General features: G+C 48.9%; 1 protein-coding gene across 1 annotated transcript in view; it reads left to right on the forward strand.

The window, feature by feature from the left end:
* LOC119381034 (proton channel OtopLc) overlaps positions 1–25,822 on the forward strand; it is a 531,927-nt gene that overhangs the window by 400,484 nt on the left and 105,621 nt on the right. Inside the window, exon 4 of the mRNA XM_049412134.1 lies at positions 25,207–25,498. Within this exon, the coding sequence (XP_049268091.1) occupies positions 25,207–25,498 (292 nt within the window). The remainder of the gene's footprint in view (positions 1–25,206; positions 25,499–25,822) is intronic.

Here is a 25,822-nt window from a genome sequence, read left to right on the forward strand (position 1 = left end):
GGTGGCTGAACGATCGCAGCGCCAGAGTCCCCTCTAGTTAATTTTAGGAAACTCTATGGGTAGAGGTCTATGTGTGCCTAAGACGGTCAGAAGACGCCAGCTTCCGGGACAAACAGGGGACCTTCCGGTGGCTTCACAAGCGCTCGCCTCGCAGAGCGGGGATGCGCCGTCCAGCCTTTTTAGTGGAGGTCAGTGGACGAGGCAGGCGCGCGTCGCAGAGCTATTTTTGGTTTGGATTAGCGTGATGCTATGAGCAAGGCCGACGCTTTTACGACGCTTGGGCTAAGATCGCCACATCCCGGTGTGTTAAGGCATTGACAAAATTGAACTTCTATTGAAAACGCGCTGAATGGGACGGACGTGTAACGCGTTGCATGTTTTAATCGCGGAGGCCATGGTAATGACGAATTACTTTTCTTTACCGCTCCCAGAGGGCAACACCACCCCACCGAGCGGGAGGTGGTAGATATAAAAGGGGCGTTTGTAAAGCCTCTAGAATCTGTGATCGTGGAGCAGTGGATAGCAGGGGTGTAGCCAAGGGGGGGGGGGTTCAACCCCCCCCCGAAAGTTTTCAGTTTTGCTTGCGTATATATACACGCACACATACAAACGCACGCACGAACATACATAAAGTATGGCTGAACCCCCCCCCCCCCCCGAGAAAAATTTCTGGCTATGCCCCTGGTCGGCCCCGCATCTGTTGTTGCGGACCGAGCGGTCGTGGGTTCGATACCCGTTGATGGAACTTTTTTCTTTGCCATCTGATCGTGTAAACTTTTTCGACGTCATTTCCGTGACAGAAATACGTCACTGAAGTCTTGGTGGTCCCTGGCATAAAACACTTTCGTGTAAAAACCGCAGTGCAAACAATAAAATGCAGGATGGGAGAAGCATTGCGTCTGAAAAAACTAAATGTGTGACAAAGAAACGCAACAAAGGTACAAGTGGTGCGTCAAAAACAAGAAATTTAATGTGTAATCAAAAATTACACATCATCTCCCCCTAAGGGCAACCATGGTGGGATGCGAAAGCATCGCGGGGGGTGCTCCTCGAGTTTCCGTTTCTCTTATGTGGCCTTTGAGAGGGTGGATGTCCAGGCGTTAGAATTACCGCTTGTCGACGCTGGCGTTTACGTTTCGCTTCCCGAGTCTCCCTCTGCTCCGCGGTGGTGGCGCTGCCGCTGCAACTAGCGCCGCCGTTGACGTTGTTCATGGCGTTTCGCACACTGTTGCACAGAGAGAGAACAGCGAACGCGCGCTTTCGCAGCCTCGCAGCTTCGAGATTCGCTTGCCGGCGTTGCCGTTTACGTTCAGCTTCGGCGAGCGTCCATAGCGCCGTTGCGAAGGAGAGTGCAACCGTAGGGAGCGCGCGCTGCATTATATAGGAGCGCACAGCTGTGGCGGAGGGAGAGAAAACGAAGATGGGAGGAGGAAGCTCTCACGCCACCTCCTTCTATCTTCTCGCGCTCACACGAGCAGAGTGGGTAGAGTTGGCCCTTGCGCAGTGTGGCTACGGACGCCGCAGAACGGACACTTCACCGAGCAGTGGGCAAAACGGCAGCGGGACTGCAGCCATGCTTAACAGACGTGTTTTTTCTCGTGCAGTCTTCCAGCATCTTGATCGGACAACCCTCTGCGAGCTACATTCACCGTCTTGATGTCGGCCGGGAAATCAGCAATGAATCTGGCGGTCCGGAGACATGTGAAGCCAGTGATTTCCAGACACCGACGCGCGAAGTTACTGACAGTTTCCATGCCGCCCTGCACGTGACGTCATGCGGTCCTGACTACATGTACCCAGTGCTGACGGACTGGTCTTTCAGTGGGCAAAACGGCAGCGGGACTGCAACCATACTTAACAGGCATGTGTTTCTTCTCGTGCAGTCTCTCAGCATCTTGATCGGACAACCATCTGCGAGCTATATTAACCCTCTCAATATCGGCCGGGAAATCAGCAATGAATCTGGCATCCGGGAGACATGTGAAGCCAGTGATCTCCAGACACCGACGCACGAAATCATCGACAGTGTCCACGCCGCCCTGCACGTGACGTCATGTGGTCCTGGCTACATATACCCAGTGCTGACGGAGTGGTCTTTCAGTGGGCAAAACGGCAGCGGGACTGCAACCATGCTTAACAGGCATGTGTTTCTTCTCGTGCAGGTTAGTTACTTCTGCAACGTTAAATGTTTTCGAAGAAACGACGTTTGTCTCTTGCTGCTGTTTTGCCCACAAGGTACGGAAAGTGGGTTTTTGAATTATTTGTCGTTTTTATTCAATCTGCTTGTTCTGTGCGGAGACATAGAGCAAAATCCAGGGCCTAATCAGTCGCTTAACATTAACGCACGCTCGAGTACTAACCATGAACTTCTTCTCAGAAGGACAGAAAGAAATTATTCGCCGTATGGATGAATTCAGTGCTACGCAAGCTTCCCTGATTGCCACGCTGGATCAGTGTAAGACAAGGCTTGATTCGCTTGAGTCGTCTCTTACCCGCTTATCGGCTTACGCATGAGAAGGTATTAGCGGTGGAGAGTTTAGTGCATGGATTAGAAAAGAATGTTGTTACAATCGCAGATAAAGCAGATGAACTTGAAAATCGCAGCCGACGAAACAATATCATCATCCATGGGCTCAATGAGCCACAGGTTGAAACTATGGAATCGTTTCTTAACACAGTGCGCAAGGATTTCTTGTAAGAGAAACTGAATGTATCAATTGGCGGTATTGAAAGATGTCACAGGCTTGGAGCAAAATCTTCTAAATGTCGACCGGTTATTATTAAGCTTATTGATTTCCGCAAAAAGGTTTTGATCTTTAAAAGCTGTACAAAGCTCAAAGGGTCTAACCAGTACGTTACGGAAGATTTCTCCGAAAAAGTACGTACCGTTAGAAATAAAATAACACCATATCCACGGAATGAATGAAGTGGGCGAAGCTAGAGAGGGCCAGATCATCGGTAAAACCGTAAACCTCCAGTGAAAGTTCACCCATTACATCATTAAGAAAGACGTGAGACTGTGTGCGTATATACAAATCAACTTTCATTTTGTTCTTTTATTTTGTTCGTTTGTTCTTTCGTTTCTCCGTTTGTTCTTTCATTTCTTCATTGTTGGATGGATTGCGAGATCCCTTCATTATGACGGCTTTATGGTCCGTGAAATGAAGTGAGAGCGGTTCTTGTACTGGTTGCGCGCGCTGCCGCCGCCTTCCGTGCCTTCCGTTCCGCAGCCTTGTATTCTATCTGGCGACTCCGAGCTAAAGAGAAAGCGTGCCAAGAGGGAGCCTCATGGCGCGTTACTTCTGAAACGTCGTCTTCTTCTACTGGATACCAGAACGCGCGCAGTAAAGAAGAAAGAATGCCACACAGGCGAACATGCACGAGAGTTTCACTCGTCAACGTCGTCTTCTTTTAGGGGCGAAGCTCCTTATAGCGGCACCCGTTCGTCCCTCGTAGCGTAGTATGTAACCAGTCTTACGCTTTGACCTGCAAGGTGGTGCCGGTGGGAGATTTTTCCTGTGCGTTGTTGAACAGTAAAAAATTCGCAGCGTTAGCTAAAAGCCGACTTCTTCTGTCTCTCATTCCCATTTGCAGCCATTCTTTACCTCCAAGGTAGTGCCTGGTGAGATTTCTCCTGTGCGTAATTAAACAATAAAAATTTTGTTCAAAACGCCGTTGATTGATGAAATAAACCAACAAAAGACGCCAGATGTTTTGTAAAAGCAAAACGAAAGAACGCTAGATGTTTCTAAAGCAAAACGAAAAGACGCCAGCTGCTTAACGAAAGACGCCAGATGTTTTCTAAGCAATGGTTTTCTAAACAATGAAAATTCACAGCGTACATGTAAAATTAAAGTGCGCTGCAAGTCGTCATAACTCATCGAACCTTTAGTATAAACGCGCCCGATCTCACGTCGGTGATGATGTACTGGGCAGAATTCACGGAAGATTCACGATTTACCGATGAACCTCCGCAGCTTCGCCCACTCATCATCATTCACTCCGTGGATATGCTGTGATTTTTTTCTACTACATACCAGAACGCGCGCTTCTCACGAGCTAGAGGTGGCCCCAACTAGGTGGTTACAAACCGTTCACAGAGGAAGGACAGACCCACAGATTTAGGAGCTTCGCCCCTAAAAAGTGTGGGACAGCACCGCCAGCCAAACAGCCCGCAAAGAACGCGTGAAACTAATTTTTGATAAAGCATCAATAAATGGAAAGCTTCACACGTGGAATGACGAAAATCATGAGATAACAGCCGTTCCAAAGCGAACATATTCGTGACAAGCGAAGGGTTCTTATCCACTGAAGCTTTTGAACGTTAACTGCAGGAGCATTGTAAGCAAAGCTGCAGATTTAGAATACCTGATTTCTGTGCACGATCCTAACGTGGTAGCACTTACTGAAACCTGGCTTCACAACGGGGTATATGGCGGGATATATATATATGATTCGTGACAAGGGTAGGGTTCTTATCCAAGGAAGCTTTTGAACGTTAACTGCAGGAGCATTGTAAGCAAGGCTGTAGATTTCGAATACCTGATTTCTGTGCACGATCCGGACGTGGTAGCACTTACTGAAACCTGGCTTCACGACGAGATATATGACGGGATATACATATTATTCGTGACAAAGGAAGGGTTCTTATCCACTGAAGCTTTTGAACGTTAACTGCAGGAGCATTGTAAGCAAAGCTGCAGATTTAGAATACCTGATTTCTGTGCACGATCCGGACATGGTAGCACTTGCTGAAACCTGGCTTCACGACGAGATATATGACGGGATATACATATGATTCGTGACAAAGGAAGGGTTCTTATCCAGTGAAGCTTTTGAACGTTAACTGCAGGAGCATTGTAAGCAAGGCTGTAGATTTAGAATACCTGATTTCTGTGCACGATCCGGACGTGGTAGCACTTACTGAAACCTGGCTTCACGACGGGATATATGACGATGAATTTGTGCCTCCCGCATTTGAAGTTCATCGTCGCGATCGCAATAAAAGGGGCGGTGGCGTTACGTTATTGTTCAAGAAAAAACTACAACTTGTGCGCATGAACGACCCAGCAGATACAGAAAGTTTGTTCTGCAATATTTACTGTGATCAACATTGCGCGATGGTTGGTGTTGCTTACAGACCACCAGGTTCTCACACAGAAATGCTAGAACATTTAAAAAGTTACGTTCAGAACAATACAAACAGCAATACCAAGATCGTCTTTTGTGGTGATTTCAATCTTCCGGCTATGATTAGTCTACCTTTTCAGCAGGTAACAGCGATGTCGCTAATGGCGAAGACTTTTGCTTTGTCTTAAACCAATTAGTCAAGGAGCACACGCGCATACAAGGTAGCAGTATGTCTATCCTAGACCTTGTCTTTGTACGTAGCAACATTCCTGGCGAAATTCAGTGCGATGTAGTTAACGGCATTTCAGATCGTAACGCTGTCTTAGTTCAATTCTGTTCCATTACGCAAACAAGGTAAACTAATGTAACTCGCGTGCCTGTCTACTCTTCTGCCGATGACACTAGCATTATAGACAGATTGGAACAGTCTTTCGATGAAGTTCTTGAAAGTGCAATAAACGATTCCGATAACGTAAACGCAACGTCGTAAAGTTCAAGAAGACTGTGCATGCTTGTATTCAGCTCTTCGTCCCGTGTAAGCTTGAGAAAATAAATGCGTGTAATCCGTGGATCACGAGAAATATTATTCACCTAAAAAGGAAAATCAGTCGCCTTATAAAGCAAAAGAAGAAACGCAGCACTGATAACATACGTGATGAAGTCAAGCTCTTGTCCTCGAAGCTTAAAAGTGAAATTCGTCATGAGCGGAATTCTTTTTATAATGTTCTGTCACGTGGTTTATTCGCGTCCGTGGTTTATTCGAGCGGCCGGACAAGTCAAGGCGACAAGGGTGGACGTGTTTGGGGCTACGTCAGCGTCGGCAGCAATGACAAGTTTACATGCGTCAGATATGGTAGGCCCCGAAACAGAAGATTGCAGCGGCGTAAGGGCGACTTCTGCTCGGGCGCAATCTATGATGGCGCGATGACGTGAAAGGAAGTCCCAGCCGAGGATAACGTCGTGAGAGCAGGACGGCAGCACGAAAAACTCAATGACGTAAAGTTCGCCTTGAATATTAACGCGCGCGGTGCACACGGCTGAAGGTGCTATGAACTGCGAGTTCGCAGTGCGGAGCATGAGTCCTGAGAGCGACGGGGTCACTTTTTTTAACTGGCGGCAGAGGCTCTCGCAGATTACGGAAACGGCGGCCCCGGTATCAATTAGCGCTTGGGCCGTGGTCCCTTCAACATTGACGTCGATAACGTTTTGCGGCGAAAAAGACGGAGGCCTTGGGCAGTTCGCTTCGCATGCAGTTCTTGCCTCCGGAACTGCAGCGATCAGTTTCCCTGTTGCGCAGCAGGTCGGCGACGCATAGGTGACAGGGAGCGTCGCCGAGGGGACGGTGACCGGTGGGTGTCGTTGGGTCGTTGATCACGGGCATACTCCGGTGGCGACCGGGACGACGACGCGACCGGCCTGCCGTCGGCGTCGAAGTGAGGAGGGGCGTAGTTTGGGGGCGACCTGGACGACGACGCAACTGGCATGCCCACGGCGTCGAATGTTGGAGGAACCAGGCGACAATGGCGAGCGACGTGGCCGGCGAGGCCACAGGAGAAACAGATGGGCCGATTGTCCGGGGTTCGCCACGCGTCGGAGCGGCGGAAAGACGGAGCCGAGGGGTTTGGAATGGGCGGCGACGAAGCATACGCGGATGTTGGCAAGACACGGGGCGGAGTAAGTGAGCGAGGTGGAGCGTAAGGCATAGATTGGTGATACGCGGTGGTCGCCAAGGCATGGGACGGCATCAGTGGTCGAGGTGGAGCAGAGGGCATAGGCTGTTGAGGGGGCCGCGCAGCAACGGCGGCGTAGGTAAGCGGCGCAGTGACGGGCGGTTGTTGGAACATGGGTGGGAGAGCCTCAGCAACTTGCGTCCGAATGGCTTGTTGAATGCCCGGAGCCAGAGGATGCGCCGGCTCGTGAGTGAGCGGCAGTAAGGACAGCTGGCGTGCGACTTCTTCACGGATGAAGTCTTTGATCGTGGGCTGGAGAGTCGGCTGAGCGGCCGGAGGGACAGCTAGCTGCAAGCTGGAGAGCGTGTCGGGGGTCGGGAGGGCCTGACGGGCGATCGCGCGCTGCCTGCGCAATTCGTCGAAACTCTGACAGAGGGAAACTAGCGCAGCGACTGTGGTGGGATTCCGCGCGAGCAGCAGCTGGAAGGCGCCGTCCTCGATGCCCTTCAAGATGTGGTTGATTCTGACCTCCTCAGGCATAGCGGGGTCGACGCGGGTGCACAGATGGAGGACATCCTCGATGTAACCCGTGTAGGTCTCACCCGGTTGTTGTGCACGCTGACGCAAGCGCTGCTCGGCGAGAAGCTTGCGAGCCGCAGGCCGTCCAAAGACGTCGTTGATAGCAGTCTTGAAAGCTGACCAAGATGGAAGCTCGGCCTCGTGGTTGTGATACCACAGTTGGGCTATGTCGGCAAGGTAGAATTGCACATACCCAAGCTTCATTGAATCGTCCCATCTGTTGCTGGCGCTGACTTTGTCATACCTCGACAGCCACTCGTCCACGTCCGATTCACCGGAGCCCGAGAAGATGGGGGGGTCCCGCTGAGGATACACGGCGCCACAAGTGACGTGGACAGCCGAAGGGCCAGGCTGGGAAGGAGTCTCGGTGGCCATGTTGGTATCACGAAGGGGGGGAAGCTTACGGGAGCGAAGATCCAGGGTCGTAGGGGAAACCCCGCACCTCCACCAAATGTCACGTGGTTTATTCAGTACAAACGTGAAGGAACGATGAGGAACGTCGAGGGTCCAAAATCCAAGCAAGCGCAAGCTCGGGTCGCGTGGCTACCACTCACGATGTGGCTTGCTTTCTTGGCTGCTTCGTCGTCGTCTCGTACTCTTCACTACAGTTCATTTAAGTAGGCTAATAAAAGAAACACCTGCTAAATTTTCGAGATACATATCGCCAAAAACATCTCGTACTAACACCTTCGTGATAAACGATCACTTAACGTCTGATGAAACAGTGATATCCGACGCTTTTACCGAACATTTCAAGTCCGTCTTCACATGCGATAACGCACGCACACCTCATTTTGCTGGATTTGAAAACCTACCTGCCATTGATGATTTGGAAATTGATTAAGCAGGAGTGATTAACCTTTTCTTGAAGTTAGACGAGAAGAAATCCCCTGGACCAGATGATATACCTAACATGTTTTTAAAAAGGTATGCTGAGTGGTCGTCTAAATTTCTCACAGTCATATTCAATGCATCTCTCTCATCAGGTACATTGTCGGACGACTGGACACCGTCCAAAATAAAGCCTTTTTTCAAAAGTGGTAACAAACAACTTATTACAAATTATCGGCCTATAGCTCTAACCTGTTTCTGCTGTAAGTTGTTAGAGCACATCATACATAAACACATTACTTCCTTTCTTGATACTCATTCTATTCTCTCAGCCGGTCAGCATGGCTTTAGGCGAGGTTTTCGAGCATAACCCAACTCATTGAAGCAGTTCATGACTTCGCCTGCGCTATAAACGACAGAAGTCAAATCGATACAGTGTCCTTCGACTTCGCCAAGACATTTTATAAAACCTCCCACACCAAACTATAAATTAAGTTACACGGAATACTGAAAAACAACCAGCTTTCTAATTGGCTACAAGCATACCTGACATCTCGGCAGCAGTATGTTGTGTAGAATGAACTTCCAAGTAAACTTCCGGTCGTATCGGGAGTTCCCCACGGTTCCGTACGGGGACCTTTGCTTTTCTTGCTTTTCATAAATGACATTGGTGACGGGTGCAACTCAAGACTTGGGCTGCACGCGGACGATTGTGTTTTATATTCTGTTATAAATTCGCATGATGATCAAGTATGACTGAATGCTGACCTCAATCGCATAATGCAATGGTGCGATACATGGCAGATGTGCGTGAATTATGCTAAAAGTGTTGTTCTGACTATTACAAAAAAGAAGCACCCAATGATTTATGACTATTCAGCCGACGATAACCAACTTTTACGTGTTTCAGAATACAAGTACTTATGTCTTCACGTAAGTCGTGATCTGCGTTGGAGTCATCATATAAACCACATTGCTAAAATCGCCATGACAGAATTACATAAAGATATTAAACTTTTAGCATACAAGTCTTTGGTTATACCCCTGCTTGAATATGGCAGTATAATATGGGACCCATTTAAATTTAAAGGGGCCCTGCAACACTTTTTGACCAGGGTCAAAAAGCGCTGCCAATCGGTTGTCGAGGGTCCCGAGAACACGCGAGCCAAATATTATAGCGGAGCGCGCGGCCTGGAATTTAGAATAAATTCTCAAATCAGCTGCAAATCGCTCCCTCTTCTCTCGACAAATGATGGATTAGTCCGCAATATATGACGCGATTGTCAGCAGTTCCACCAATGTGTTATAATCTGCTGATGTTATAATCACGATAACAGCCTCATTATTACCTTCGTTGTTAATTTTGATTTCAATAAGTAGATAATATGTATGTTTATATTGTGTTATGCCGTTAAAACACCGAAGAAACATTATTATTAGCACTTCCGGTCTCACCGACAGCTCGTCTGCTCGTAGTTGCGTGGTTGCGTTTTCTTCACCATGCGCTGTGCTGAAATCGTGAATATTTCTGCGCTTTTGACCATCGCCAGTTGCCGTTGAGAGTGGCATCCGTTCGAGTGTTGCCTCATCAGCTGGAAACTGCATCGTCGGCACGTTCTCACGACCGACCGAGGCAGGGGTGCAGCATTTCTCCGATAACAATGCTGGCGCCGGCTAGTTTAGGATACCTGTGTTCGCTGTATGGCGAGAGTCCAGTTCGCTGTCTGTTCAGTATGTCATTGAGCCGTACCTCGGCGTAACCTCCCCGTAGTCTCACGTTCCCGAGAAACCGCTACACAGCAACCAAACAGACTCATTTTCACGGTAGCTGCAGACAGCCGGAGGATGGGTCCGCGCCGGCCCGATGCCCCACGATCCTTTCTTCTAGTCTTTAGTTCTTTGTTGTTAGCCCGCACTCGCTGTGCGCTCGCATTCGAAGAGCAAACAGCATCGAGGTACCGCCACTGGGAGAAGGGTGCACGCAGCTTTGCCGTGTTGTATACGATTCAAGCGCGAGCAGTGCGACGAGGCGGTGTATCGGAGTGTGGGTCGAAGCCCATCTCAGCTGTCATTCGTTCCAAACGCGCACGCAGGTTTGCGTCCATGGTTGGCAGAGCGATGAAAACACTACGGCAGTTCGAGGTGCACACCCAACATTACCAAACCGACTCGCAGTTTTCAAGCACGCGCAATACACGGTGTGATGTGCTCCGCTCGACAAGGGCCACGCAAGCCGACCGGAAGTGGCGCCACAGACCACGTGGTTGCGCCCAGACGCCAGAGAGAAAAAAATGAAGAAAAGAAATGCCACCGGCGCTGACGTAACTCTTCGGCGCCTCCTCGCACCTCCGCACTCCTCCCCTCCACGCCCCGCGCAGCTTTCCGCGCGCTGGAGGCGTTGAGCAGAGGGAGAAAGCTGCGGAACGTGATTTCTATAATTTGGTAACACCACTTAGACTTGACGGATTCGAAACATTTTTGCGGCATATGACTAGTGAAGAGTCATACGTCAATAATGAGACTATTCCAATATAACTCAGAAAGGTGTCGCAGGGCCCCTTTAACGCTGTTGATATCAATAAACTGGAAAGGGTGCAAGATAAAGCAGTCAGGTTTATTTTCAATCAGTATGGTGTTACATCTGTTACTGAACTGAAAGGTACAGCAGGTTTGCGGACATTATCTGACCGAAATAAAATTGTTCGCCTAAATTTTCTGTTTAAAGTTGTCAAAGGCGGACTAAAAAGCCACGCTCAAGAATACGTCATGTTTTCCTCAGGTTATGCCACAAGAGGCAGAAATCCTTTCACTTTAGTTTCAAACAAGAAACAATGTTTTCAAGCATTCCCTCGCACGGTATTCGAGTGGAACATGCTGGATAGTACATTGGTTGAAGTGAACAATATAGAAGAATTCCAGGCGCTCATTGAAAATAGTTTGTGACTTATCTTTATGATTATGTTTTCTTCTACTGTATTGTTCTTTTGGTTTGTATTGATGTAAATACCACCCTGCTACGGCCCCTAACGGGGCTAGCATTATTGTAAAATAAATAAATTTATAAATAAATAAATAAATAACATGTTTCCGCATCTAAAATACCGGCGACAAGACATAGAGGGAGCAACAGGTGCGTCAATAAAAGAGGAATGTGAAAACACGAGAAACATGGCTAAATCGTTAAATGTATAATAGTCTAAGAACAGGAAATTAAACTTGTCCTTCCAAGAAGGTCACTTCTCTCTTCAAGAGTGTTATTGAAGGCGTGCTAATGCATCTGTCACCGGAATTTGCTGCACTAGATAGGACGGAATTTGCTTCCACAAATTCCGTCCTATCTAGTGCCCTCTTTAGGACACTTGTTTGCGCAAGCTCAGGTGTACACCCTCATCTTTTGCAATGCTCGGCCAAATACCCCCCCCCCCCCCCAAGTTGTTCTTAAGTGACAACGCATGCCCTCTCATAGAAACACCGACCCGTTGGCCCTATGTATACTCTATCGCGGCTGAGGGCCATCTTACATGCGACATTCGTGGCACATGCGGTGGAAATAGTGTCATGTCTCTGGTCACAATCCTTGCTCTTCCTTTTTGACGTCAGGAAGCAAACCGTTGAGAGCTTGCACGCAGCCGTGAACAAGACATTGAGGTTGTACTTTGTGAGTACCTTTTTCAAGTTGTGCGAGATACAGTGTACGTACGCAAGAGCTATCGTTGGTTGCCGCACACGCTCAATACTGTCATAGCTTCCAGTACCCTTAAGCTTCTGTAGAAGGTACTCGCATACATTGGAAACAAGCAAAGCATGGAACTTTGGAGCTTTAAGGCGGGCAATTTGCAGTTCAAAGCTAGCTTGCATTTGATGATGGCAGGTTTTTTTTCTATCGACGCTTTCAGGCAGGTCATGATGATACCTCTCTTTACAAGTTTCGAGCGGGCGCTGCCATAGGGCAACATACATTTCTTAGCTATTTGATTATACATCCAGCAAATGTGGTTGCTCTTGAAGAACAGCTTCAAATCAAGAAAGTGAATGGTGTTGTCTTCTTCCATTTCCCTTGTGAACGGAAGCCCTTCACCTGCTTTGTCAAAGGCGTGCGAAATATATTAATTAACTGAATCGGGAATGGTGCTGCCTTCGCAATTTAAGGTGACGAGGTAGTCATCCACATATCTGTAAACTTTAGTGACCTTAAGCTTTTCCATTTCTGGGGCCAAGCTTGTGTTAGCAGCTGATAAGAAAATGTCCCATAACGCTGGGTCTACTGACGAATCCATGCAGATGCCCGATCTTTGCACATAGTACCGCTCAGTAAAGCTAATTGCCGTTGAGTTTAGATAGAACTGAAGTAAGGATATGAAGTTTTCACAACTTACCTCCGTGGCATTCCGGAACATGATTTCACCATTTTCAATAATTACCTCTCGCACTGCGCTACAAAAGCCACCGTGCGGAACGGAATCAAAAAGTTCTTCTACGTTCATTGAAAATGCATCATACCAGACACTGCTAAAAAAATGCTTTGCTGGATGCTGCTTTTTCAACATTTTTCCACGGTGTTCCAGGTTAAAGTGCTTGAGCATTCTGATGGCCTTCCTTTTTTGAAGCTTCGGTTTATAACTGCAAGGCTTCAAGTTTTTTTTTCCCCAGTGGCTATGGCTTTCTTATTGAACGTTCCTTTGTCTATGAGGCTAAAACCCCTTCTTTGTCGGTTTGGATTAAGGCTAGGCTGCGCTTTTCCAGTGTGTCGACTACGTATTCGAAGGGAGGTTTCTTAGGTAGGTGACAGCCGGCTGTTGACAGAACACAATTCACTGCATCGCTGGTAGGTCGTTCCCGTTCACGAACGTCCGTGCGAAAGGCTGGTTGCCTTGCCATGACCAGGAGCTGATGACGCCGGACAGCCGGCTCGAAGCTGTACTTGTTCCGTTGCCCAAGCTACCGCAGACGCCGCCCGGTTGGCTGCAATTACCTATGACAGTTACATTATTGTGGGCCGTCCTTTCTTGGTTCGGCCTCGGCGGAAGGTTAACTTGCGTACGATGCCAGAGAAATTCCGTTGTCTGGTCTGCAAGCTTCTCCAGCTCACAGTAGCGTCTGTCAGTCCAAGCTTGATGTGTATCTTCTGCGAGAATGACCATGGTCCATTTCCACAGGGTCTCAATAAAGTTCTTTCTTTCTGTCTTTTTCTTTCCCATGTTAATGTATGTTAAGTAGCATTGTGGGAGAGTGAAATAATGAACGGGTGTCACACAATGCGAACTACGTAACTATAGCGGGTCATTAAAAGCTTCCAACTCATAACAAAGGGTTCAGCCATAATTCATCGTCATCAGCCGTCGCATCAACAAACTGCACATAATGCCTTACAGATGTGTAGCTGGTACCTCGCGGCATCGCTTTAGCCTACGCGACGACTACCGCCTCTTTTATTGTTAGTGACAGCAAGACAGATATCCGCAACTTCACCAAGGGCCTCATTTCACCGCAAGCGAACCGCATATTTGCAAGCACATCCCCATCTCGTCGCCGCCAAGTTCATTTAATCTGGGCTCCGGGTCATTCGGGCCTTGCCGGGAACGAAGCCGCTCACGACGCTGCCCGAGAAATCGTCCGCCGGGCGCGTCACCCGTCATCAGAGCAGCTACCCTCCCGACGAGCCCAGCAGGCTGAGGACGAAGAAGTCGAGTCCTGGTGCGGCCACGCGAAAGAAAGAATGGTCACGTATGGTGAAATTGTCATGCATTACCGTAGGGCAAGATTAAACGCCGCCTGAGGAAGGGGGGCTTCGGTAGTCCTAGTCTCCCGGCCCCCGCCTCCCTTGACCCCAGCAAGGACAAAAATAAAGTTATGTCCCTCTCTCTTTTGCTTCTCCGCAGAAGGAAGAATAATGGCGTAGTGGGTGCTTCCCAACTTCACAAAAATTATGATTTATGGCGCAGTGGGTGCCTTGCTAGTGTAATTGTATTTGTAGCCACAAGAGAGTTTATCACGAGTTCTAGAACTGCCGTTCTTCTAGCTTTCGCTGTGACTGTGTTGCGCTTTCGGCGCAGGCCTGGCGTTGTTTAATTGACGCATTGGGGAAGCCGAGGTTATCTTGCTCAGAATGTTGCTGCAGTTCTTGGAGCAGGACCTGGAACTGGGAATAGGTAAACTCGCCTCCAAAAACCTTTTTTTTTCGGCGGGTGATGGCGTCGCGGGACCCCTAAACGGCTCCAGGGAACACCTGGGCCCTTCGGAACCCCATCTGTGAACCACTGTTCTATAAGAAAGGAAACGCAAAACAGAATAAATTCGAACTTTGCAATGCATGTGAAAAGGTTACGTTATTTGTGTGATACAGCCAGCGCATACATCGCAGCTGTATAAAACAACAAAAAAAACCTTGCCTTTACACTGACTGAAGCTGCATATGATGAGTTAATGAAGTCGAATAGAATTATAATTTGCTTCGCAATGCGCCTTTGCACTGGCGCGGGTTTTGTGCACCGAGATTTTTCTTACGGCGTTTTAGCGGTGAACAGTAAAAACACTTCATGTGACTCCAGCCGCACTGCGTATTTTATTTTAAGGCGAAAGGCTTATATGCCTCAATAAACACAAAGTTTGGCCGTCGGTGTCTCGCGTCCTGCGGCGTCGGGGACGAGTGGGGCAAAAATCATCATCACGTGAGGACATCACCATATGACGTCATCATGACGGCACAGATTGTAAAAATTTGAGGTGTCATTATGACGTCACAAATTCTGGCGTGACGTCATGTGCCGTAACACCATATATTGCCGTTGTAGCGCCCTCCTTTGGGTGGTGAACGAAAGCGGAGAGCGCAGGACCTCAAGAGAAGAAAATTACACCATTTCCCGCTAAAGGGGACCATGAGGCGATGCGAAGCCGGAGCATTTGCACGATCGCGTTCCGTTGCCGTTCGCTGGGCATGCTACCGACCTCGCGTCGTGGAACGCGAAGAGGAACGCTACGCGCGTCTTGTCTTCCCTCTAGCCTGGCCGTTAATTCTCACAGGGCGAGCGGGGAACGCGGTCGGCAGGCGTGCGAGAGGGGGCAGCGTAGAAGAGGAGACAGAGGGGGAGGGGACGCGCATGCGCTGGTGCTCATCGCGGCGTTGCGCAGGAGAGAATTTCGGCATGTCTAGCCCGCGTTTCAGAGGAAGAGCGGGAAGGGAAAGTGGAGAGAAGGAGGGGAGAGGGGATGTGGAGAGGGGGAGGGGAGAGGGTGAGTGGCAGAAGGTATGCGCATGCGCAGTAAGGGTGGTCACGCCGCACACCACCACCACCACCGGATTGAACGGAAGATACTTCGCATCTAAAAATCACACCATCTCCCGCTAAAGGGGACCATGAGGCGATGCGAAGCAGTGTTTCGGCATGTACAGCCCGCGTTTCAGAGGTGGAGTGGTGAGGGGAAATGGGAGAAGGGAAGTGGAGAGGGGCGGTGAGAGGGGAGGGGATAGGAGGAGTGGAGAGGAGATGTGGAGAGGGGGAGGAGAGGGGGAGGGGGAAGGGAAGGGGCGAAGTGATGTGGCGAGGGGAAGGGAAGAGGGGGAACGGGGAGGGGAGGAGATGGGGAGAAGAGGGGAAGTGGAGAGGGTTTGCGCATGCGCAGTAAGGGTGGTCACGCCGCACACCACCACCACCACCACCACCGGATTGAACTCCGCTATAAGATGCTTCACATCTAAAAACATAGACGGCGCTTCGCAGTGGCACGTGAGGCCACGGCTCGTGGTCCCTGCTGGCATCGATTCTGGTTCAGCCGTCTCGTTCCTTTGCTCCTGTGGCATAAGCCTACACTGTCATCACATGACATCGTTGCTTGACAAGGGTGTCAATGCAGGCTAGTTGGTATTTCATTGCAGGTTTACTTAAAAGATATAGAAGAAATTACTTAAAAGATACAGAAGAAAACAAGAGCGTGAGTTATTTGAAGCGTATATCATCAACAAGTTGGGCAGCAGATGCATCAGCAAGCCGTCTCTTGACCTATTTTCATGTGAAATAGGCTATCTCGATGATTAGTGTGGTAGGCCATTTTATCTGGTTTTATCTGGTTTTACTATGTGGCAGTGTTAGAGGTAACACGTGGTGATTTTCATAGCTTTATATTTGCAATCGACGCAAAAAAATTCATGACATACATAACCTGCATGTCATGATTTCCATGTTACCACCTGTCATTTACGTTCGTCATGCAGTCGCGTCGCGCAATATCAATTTTGGTGTATGTCAAGCAAGCGAAACGGCACGAGTGCGTCATGAGCATGACATGTAAATCATGTCGTGCATGTCATGCATGTCATGATTTTCATGCTACCACGTCTCATTTACCTTCGTCATACAGTCGCTTCGCGCAATACCAATTTTGGTGCACATCGAGCTAGCGAAGCGGCCGCGAATGCATCATGAGCGTGGCAATTAAATCATGACATACATGACATGCATGTCATGGTTTTCATCTTACCAACTGTCATTCATGTTCTTCATGCAGTCACATCGCGCAATACCAATTTTGGTGTATACCAATCTACTGAAACTGCCGCTAGCGCATCATGAGCGTGGTATGTAAATCAGGTCGTACATGACTTGCATGTCATGATTTTCATGCTACCACGGCTCACTTATGTTCGTCATACTGTCGTGTCGCGTAACACCAATTTTGGTGTATATCACGCAAGCGAAACGGACGCGAATGCACCATGAGAGAGGCATGTAAATCATGACATACATGTCATTGATGTCATGGTGTTCATGCTACCACCTGTTATTCATGTCCTTCATAAAGTCACATCGCACAGTACCAATTTTGGTGTATATCAATCTAGCGAAACGGCCGCGAGTGCGCCATGAGCGTGGCATGTAAATCATGTCATACATGACATGCATATCATGATTTTCATGTTACCACGTGTCAGTTATGTTCGTCACACAGAAATGTCTCGTCATACCAGTTTTCGTATGTAGCCCTTCATTTAAACGGCCGCGAGCGCCCCGAGACCATGTCATGTAAATCATGCTGCACATGACATGCGCGTCATGATTTGCATGTTAGGACCTGTCATTATGTTCGCCATGAACTCTTGTCACGCCGTACCAATTTTGGTATGTATGGAATTAACGGAACGGCCACAAGAGCCCAAAGGCCGTGGAATGTAAATCATGCTGTTCATGACATGCGTGCCATGATTTTTATGATATGACCTGTCACTTATGTTCGTAATAAAGCCATGTTATGACACACCAATTTTGGTATACATCCGATTAACGAAACGGCCAGGAGAGCACAAAGTCGTAGGCGGCTAGATAGATAGACAGATAGATAGATAGATAGATAGATAGATAGATAGATAGATAGATAGATAGATAGATAGATAGATAGATAGATAGATAGATAGATAGATAGATAGATAGATAGATAGATAGATAGATAGATAGATAGATACGCTCAAAGCTGCAGAAGTTCGCTAAGAAATGCTTCGCATTAAAAAAACTCAGTTGCGAGTGCGCCTCTTTCCTGTCATCTTCTTTCTTACCAATTCGTACGCGGCGCTACACCCAAAAACCTGCAATCGTAGCTTGGTCCAAGGTGGCTGATCACGCAGGCCGTGCTAAACCAGGTGATGTGCCGCCAATCCTGGATTGGCATTGCGAAACCGCGCTAGGTGCACAATGCTTTCCTAGGGGGGAGGGCTAGGATAAATACATCTAGGGAGCCTACGTAACCGGCGGTTGTTTTGTAACGCGTAATTTCGTGTTGAAATAAAACAGCGCTCGCGTGGCTCGACCTACTGACGGCTGCAGAGTAAGGCGGACAGGGCGCGCTGTAGAAGACGCTGAGCCATGGCGTAGTGGATTATGTGGTATATGCAGGCACCAAAGGAGGCACGATGATCAGGGCGCCTCGTCCATTTCTGACGGCACTCAGTCTTTCGCCTTCGAGTCGTCCTTGCGATAGCGTAAGAGACCCTCGTAGTTTCTATGGGCTCGCAGTGACATATTAAGCTGAAGTGAACGAGCTGTATGAGAGTCGGAAAATAACAATTGGGTCTAAACGTTAAGCGAATCAAATTGTGACGTAATCAATATTGTAACGGCACATATCAAGTGAAATAGCAATTGAAGGGATTGGAATGAAGTTGGTGCTACCAGAAAAGTGCCATCATCGTTATCGGGCTCTCCCTTTCATCGCGCTGCTCGGCCGGTGCGCGTTCTCTTCGTTCACTTCATCTTCTGCTCGCTCCCCGTGCGCCCGCCTGATTAGCTCATTAGCACGGCGGTAGAGCTGGCTGACTAAGTCAATACATGCCAAAAGCATGCTAATAAAGCCACAATTTGCTCGGAACACGTTAATTGAGACGACGCTAACTAAGCTCTCCCATGCTAAGGCTGAGTTAATTAGGCCCACGCTACGTAATACAGCGTTAATTGAGACCTTGCTTTTAACGACCCTGTTATTTAACTGTCAAAAATTCGGCAGATCCCAAGCGTTGTGGGAATCAGTTTCATGCGTAGCAGTCAGCGAGTACTTCTATGCTGTATTTTATTACTTTGAGCCAAACGTTTCGAGGTGGATCGACCTGTTTTTCTAAGTGTAGAAGCTGTGTGCACATCGTGGACTTACCAGGAACGTCGACAACACTGGCGTTTAAATGGTAACTTATGCTGCGACGTAACATCAGCCCTCACGTTAGAGCACATACCTTAGCATTATCGAAGCTAAGTGCACTTTATGGTGCCATCACATGAATATTTTACGTGACATTCGTTAATGTATTCCTCCGGTTTTAAGCAATGCTTCATTATAGCTTGCTGAATCATAGCAATACAAATGTAACGTTTATTAGACTCCTATAAAAGTTCAGCCAACACTGGAACCACAGACGTTAATCTAATATGACGCCTGTGTACATATGCAATGCAATGCAGTACATATGCAATGTTGATAAAGTGAGATAGCCAGCAGTGCCACCGAAATTGACAATTCACCAACATTACGCCAGCGTAGGGTCTTTTTCCAAAGCAGCTTCGTGAGTTGGTGTGGCTCTGTGATAGAATACTTGATTGCCACGCAGAATGTTTGGGTTCGATTCCTGCTGGGAGCCTGATATTTATTCTTTGCATTCGTCGGGTCAACGCTGCCTGTGTCAGTTTTTCTTAATGCTCTCGCATTTAAATTACCAACGTATGCTGTCGGCGTTCCTGGGTAGATAGAAATTTCCATCACCTGTGGCGCATACCTGTACACCGCGGCCCGTGGTAAACGGGTATGTGCCACACGTGTCTGGAGGAAAGAGTTTGACGACGTACGCGACAGGATTTTCACGTTATTCATGTCATGACCCGATAGTCATATTGGTCAAATCCTCTTGCCCTCCCATGCCAACTTTGATCTACACCAAGTTAAGGAGCCGATCATGAGAGCACCCAGACGTAGGCGGCCAGATAGATAGATAGATAGATAGATAGATAGATAGATAGATAGATAGAAAGAAACGCTCAAAGTGCGAAAGGTTCGCTAAGAAATGCTTCGCTTTTAACATACGCAGGATGAGCGCGAACTAACAACTGTCACAGCTCGACGGTTAAAGCGCGCTGCTCAAACCCGAAGGAGGACGCACGAAACGAACGCACAAGTATACATTGGATGAGCACGAACTGTCACAGTTGTAACTTATTTGTGTGTGAGCAGCGCGCTCCTTTCGCAAAAGCGGCCGCTGCAGTGAGCGAAGTAACATTCGCGCTCACTGTAATTTCAACGCAAACAGCACAAGACGTACAAGCCACCCCCCATCACGACATAAGCTCGCGCGCAGAAGCGACCACGCACTGTGGAGGCGCACGCATAGCAACGCGTGCGGTGACGAGCGTTAAAGCGCGCCCTTCGAGCCCTTCGCGCCAACTCGCTAGTGATAGCGAACACACGCTGTAGTGTCACCGATATCTGTGTACCTGAAATGGTAAATGGCGTACATAAATAGCTTGCCGTTAGCATGCTGAAGAACGTGCCATCTGTGTCCGAGTCGGTTCGCACCGACTTGGCCACAGGGGTTGTAGGTTCGACTCTCGGCTGCGGTACTTAAAGTTTTTTCTTTCCCATCTGTTAGTGTATATTTTACGTCATATCCGTGACGGAAATACGTCATTGGAGCCGTGGTGGACCCCGGCATAAAACACTTTGCGTTAAAAAAAGTTCAGTCAAAGGGAGCCGAACCCACGACCACTCGGTCCGCGACAACAGATGACGGTCACCGTATCCATTGCGCCACAGTCACACATTCTGGAGGCGTTACAATCCCGCTGTTTATATCTGATACTTTCCTCTCACAGTGCTCTTGGTTGGCGGAGTAGTGTCGTTGTCTGGGAGTGGTAAAGTGAAGTAATACATCATGCCCGTGGCCTCCACAATTCGCTCCTGCAACGCGTCGTTCCTATGCGTCCATCCCATTCGGCACGCTCCCAATGGAAGGGAAATTTTGTCGACGCCTTAACACACCGCGTAGTAGCGACGATACGAGAAACAGCGCGACACACGGGACAGTGAAAGAGACGTACCAAGCGCTGGTCCGTCTCTTTCACTGTCCCGTGTGTCGCGCTGTTTCTCGTATCGTTGAACATGTACCAACCGGCCCAAATACGCACCTTATTGTAGTAGCGACCTTTGCCGAATCTTCGGCCTCGCTAATAGCATTCAACCCTACCAAAAAAAAAAATTCGGCAGGTCCCACGCGTTGTGGGAATCAGTTTCATGCGAAGCAGTCAGCGAGTACATCTATACTGTGCTTTATGGCTTTGAGCCAAGCGTTACGAGGTGGATAGACGCGTTTTTGTAAATGTAGTATCTATGTGCACATCGTGGGCTTACCAAGCACGTTGACAACAATGGCGGTGAAAGGGTAACTGATGGTGCGACGTAACGTCAGCCCTCACGTTAAATTACATATGTCAGTATTATTGAAACTAAGTGCACTTTATGGTGCAATCATGTGAATATCACACGTAACTTTCGTTAATGTATTCACCCGGGGTCGAGAAGTGCTTCAATATAGCTTGCTGCATCACAGGAATACAAATGTAATGCTTAATTGACTACTATAAAAGCGGAGCCACCATTAGAACCACAGACGTTGATCTGATATGACGCCTGTAACGCAGGAGTACATATGTAGTGTTTATTGCTTTCTTGTAAAATTAGATAGGCGGCACCACAAACACAAGTGACGTTGCACCGAAATTACGCCTGCAGAGGCTGTTCTTTCAAACCAGTTTACAGACCTGGCGTGGCTCTGTGGTAGAATACCTGATTTCCACGCAGAATGCTTGGGTTCGATTCCTGCTGGGATCCTAGTTCTTATTCTTTCCATTCGTCGGGTCAACGCTACCAATGTCGGTTTTTCTTGACGCTCTCTGATTTATATTACCAATGTCTGTTCTCGCCGTTCCTGGGTAGATATAAACTGTCAATCACCTGTGGCGCATAACCGTACACCGCGGCCCGTGGTAAATGGGTATGTGCCACATGTGTCTGGAGGAAAGGGTTTGACGACGTACGCCACGGGATTTTCGCGTCATTCATGTCATGAGCCGACAGTCATATTCGCCAAATCCTCTTACCTTCCCATGCCAATTTTGGTGTACACCAAGTTAGGGAGGCGATCATGAGGGCACCCAGACGTAGGCGGCTAGATAGATAGATAGACAGATAGATAGATAGAAACGCTCAAAGTGCCAAAGGTTCGCTAAGAAATGCTTCGCATTTAATACCTCTGCGACGCGCACCTGCGTCGCCTGGCTGTAACGCCGCGTTCCCATCTTACGCTCGCCCCTAGAAAAATCGCGGCCGGGCTAGAGAGCAGACACGACGCGCGTTGCGTTTACCTCTAATCCGGCCGTGGCGTTCAATAACTGTTTAACATGCCGCGGGATGACGACTTTAGCCGAAGTTCTGTGAACAATCAGCAACGCTCTTCTGGTTGTCACACCGCTTTCTCTGATTACGCTCTGACCGTTAACTACTACAGCTACCACAAAGGCTTGTTCAATCATTGAACATGGACGTTAGCCATCGGGATGTAGATGTAACAACATGCGTCAACGCGGGTGCATCCACGGTGTATAGCTGCCAAACAACAGGATAGATTGTGCACGCTCTCTTATATCAATGTACAGTGAACATTAAATTACATCTGCAAGGATACGTTCTACTTTCGTGCTGGATGAAGTTGAGAGTATGACGGAAACCCGTCTGGCCGGGATGAAACATACTAGTTAAAGGGATCCGGACACCGACCAAATGATTTAAAAAGGAATGTATTGATGTTTCGGCTCCCCCACGGGAACCATGTTCACAATAAAAGATCGGCACAGCAGTTCGCCTTTTTATGCGCGGCGCATCACGTGACCAAGAGACCTGGCGTACATCAGAGGAAGATTACCCTCGTTGCGATTAAGGGTGTGCGGCGTAGTTTGGATGATCAGGGAGTCCAGATAAAGGCGTGTAGCGCGATTCTTTTCCCTGGCAATCACACGGGCATCTTTCCAGCTGATAGCGTGTGACGTAGTTGCGAAGTGTTCGGCCACGGCATTGGACGCAACATGTTTATTCTTAACGTCATTCTTGTGCTGTTGAAGTCTCGTCTTGAATTTGCCGGTTTCCCCCACGTAGACGTAAGGGCAGTTCGCACAGGGTATGACGTACACAACACCCGAGTACCGTTCCTTTTCAAGAGGGTCCTTCACACGTACGAGTTCGTGCCGGAGCTTCCTGGACGGGACGTGCGCAACCTGCACGTCATAAGACCGCAGAACTCGTGCAAAGGGCTCGCTTACTCCCGGAACATACGGAATTGCGGCCCGTTTCTCTGTGGGTCCAGATTGGGCGGGCACTGCACGAGCCAACTGGCGCCCCACTGAGTCAATTAGGTACTCAGGGTAACCACACGCCATCAGCTCCTGCCGCACCAGTGCATTGTCACCCGCACGGTCCTCCCCTGTCGTGCATACCCTTTCCGCCCGACGAAGAAGAGAGCCGACAACAGATCCCTTTCGCGAAGCCGGGTGCACCGATATGTAGTTCAGGTAGCGGCCAGTGTGAGTGGGCTTCCTAAACACCTTGAACGACAAGCCTGAGCCATCGCGTTTCACCAGGGCGTCCAAGAACGGTAGCTGGCCCTCAGACTCCGCGTCGACTGTGAACTGAATTTCTGCATGCATACTGTTGAGGTGAACCGTGAATAGGTGGAGGTTCTCCTGCTGCAAAACACTGAAGCAGTCGTCGACATACCTCAGAAAGCACTTCGGTTTTGGCGTAAACGAGGAAAGTGCCCGAGCTTCAATAGCCTCCATTGTTAGGTTAGCAACAGTCACCGAAATCGACGCCCCCATCGCCGCACCGTGTAACTGCCGGTAATACTTCTCCTGAAAGGTGAAATAGGTGTTCGACAGGCAAAACTTGAGTAGTCTGCCTAGGTCGTGCGCTTCGAGGGGAGATCGCTCGGGCAATGTCGGGTCCTTGTCGAGGGCGGCAACGCACACATCCACGGCCATGTCTATGGGTACACTCGTGAAAAGTGACACAACGTTGAAGGAAACCAAGACTTCGTCCGGATCGACTATTGTGTCTTTGACCTTTTCGATGAAGTCATACGTGTTGCGTATATAGGTAGCACCTTTGCCTACCAGGGCCGAGATGACCCTGTGAAGAAAACCTGACAGCCTGTGGAGCGGGGAGCGAGTGAAGTCCACTATAGGCCGCAGGGGGATATCGGTCTTGTGTACCTTCGGTAGGCCGTATATAGCTGGAGCTGATCCATTGTGGCAAAGCAATTTATAATACAGCTGCTTGTGTTGAGGCGGCACCATGCGGAAGATGTTGGACAGAAGATTTTGCAAGTCCCTTTGTAGCTTAGGTGTAGGGTCTCTTGCAGCCGGGGCGTATGTTTGTTCATCACTCAGAAGCAAGTGCATTTTTTTGATGTACTTGCTTTTGTCGAGAAGGACAGTAGCGTTACCCTTGTAGGCAGGAGGTATCACAATGTCATGATTCTCACGTAGCCTCTTGACGGCATCACGCTCCTGCTGGGACAAGGGGGCCACCGTGGGTTGAGTGCGCAGCTTTGACAAGACGTTTACAACGCGTGTGCGAGCCTCATCACGGCGAGACTGGTCGACCAAACAGACAGCACGCTCAGCAGCACATACCAACTTCTTCGTGTCTGTTGCGGGACCCATATTGAAGTTGAGACCGAGGTTCAAGACTGCCATCTCGGGGCTGTTTGGCTGGTACGAGGACAGGTTGTACACCACCTTCTTTTGGGAGCCTGGTAACCGTGGTGTGAGGCGTTGCTTCAATCTTTCCAGCTTTTTGGCGTGGTATTGCTCGTCTTTATGAGCGCGAAGGTTGGCTTGAAAGTTGGCGTGCATTTGCATGCGTGCTACTTCGTCTGGACATTGAGCTTCAAGGCGCCGTCGGGAAAAGAATGCGTCATTCTTAAGTATTCGTGCTTGGTCCTTGCAATCCATGATTCTTGCTTGGAGCAAGTGCCGTTCCGCCTTGGAAACAACGCTCAGTCCAAATCTCGTCGACAGAGGCCTTTGAAGACGCAACGAGGGTGGGATCAGTCCCTGGGACTTGCAGGCAAGGTTAAACTTCAGATGCCCGTTGAATGCTAGAATGCGTGTCGTCAGGGAAACGTACCGGCGAATTTCTATCTGTTCTATCTTCGTCCTGCCATGTTAGCTCTGTTCTCGTTATCATGAGCCAACCCGCCCGAATGCGTATCTTACAGCACGACCACACACACCGCTAACTAGCAACAATAGATCTCGTTTTACAGCGCTATTTGCACCATTCGTCATCACATGATACGTGCGCATTTTATTGAAGCCCAGAGAAAAAACGCGACGGACATTTTTTTTTAGTTTCAGCTGATCTCATCAAGGAATTGTGCACCGATGACTGTGTGATTATATTGTTTTGCTTTCCTTAGGTATACGGCATCGTGATGTGCGTTGTGGGCATAGCGTGGCTGGTTGTGCTGCACGTGGACCTGACGCGCTACAAGCTCCACATCCTGGCACGCATCAAGAAAAAATTGAAGGAGTACGAGGATCTGGCCGACCGTTTTTCATTCACTACCGAGTGCGTGATCAACGAACAATACCCGTGGGCCGAGACGACCAAGGACGAGCCGGATGACGAGGAGCACCACGTGTTGCCCCACTACCGCTTCCTCAAGGGACGACACTCGGGAAGCTTCTTCCTCAAGACGGGTATGGCCGGTAAGTGAGAGCAGTCGCCATACTGGGCAAGCGTTAACGGATGTAAATGTGCCTGGCACAAGTGTTAATTCAGACCAGGCGTACAATTTCAATTGCGTAACTAGGGAGTGGTTGAAAGCTGCAAACACATTAGAAAGGGTTCATAGTCATCATCATAGTCAGCCACAATGTCAACAAAGTGTGTCGCTGAACAACAGCGATCCGACCCGGAACTCAGAGGCCTTATGGAACACCTCGAAGGCAAGACCGCCGTCGTTCCGACAGTATCCAAACGAGCACTGGCGTCGTTTTTCTTACGCGACGGCGTTCTCCAAAAGAACATCT

The sequence above is a fragment of the Rhipicephalus sanguineus genome, chromosome 2 (assembly GCF_013339695.2).
Source record: "Rhipicephalus sanguineus isolate Rsan-2018 chromosome 2, BIME_Rsan_1.4, whole genome shotgun sequence".
Classification (NCBI taxonomy): domain Eukaryota; kingdom Metazoa; phylum Arthropoda; class Arachnida; order Ixodida; family Ixodidae; genus Rhipicephalus; species Rhipicephalus sanguineus.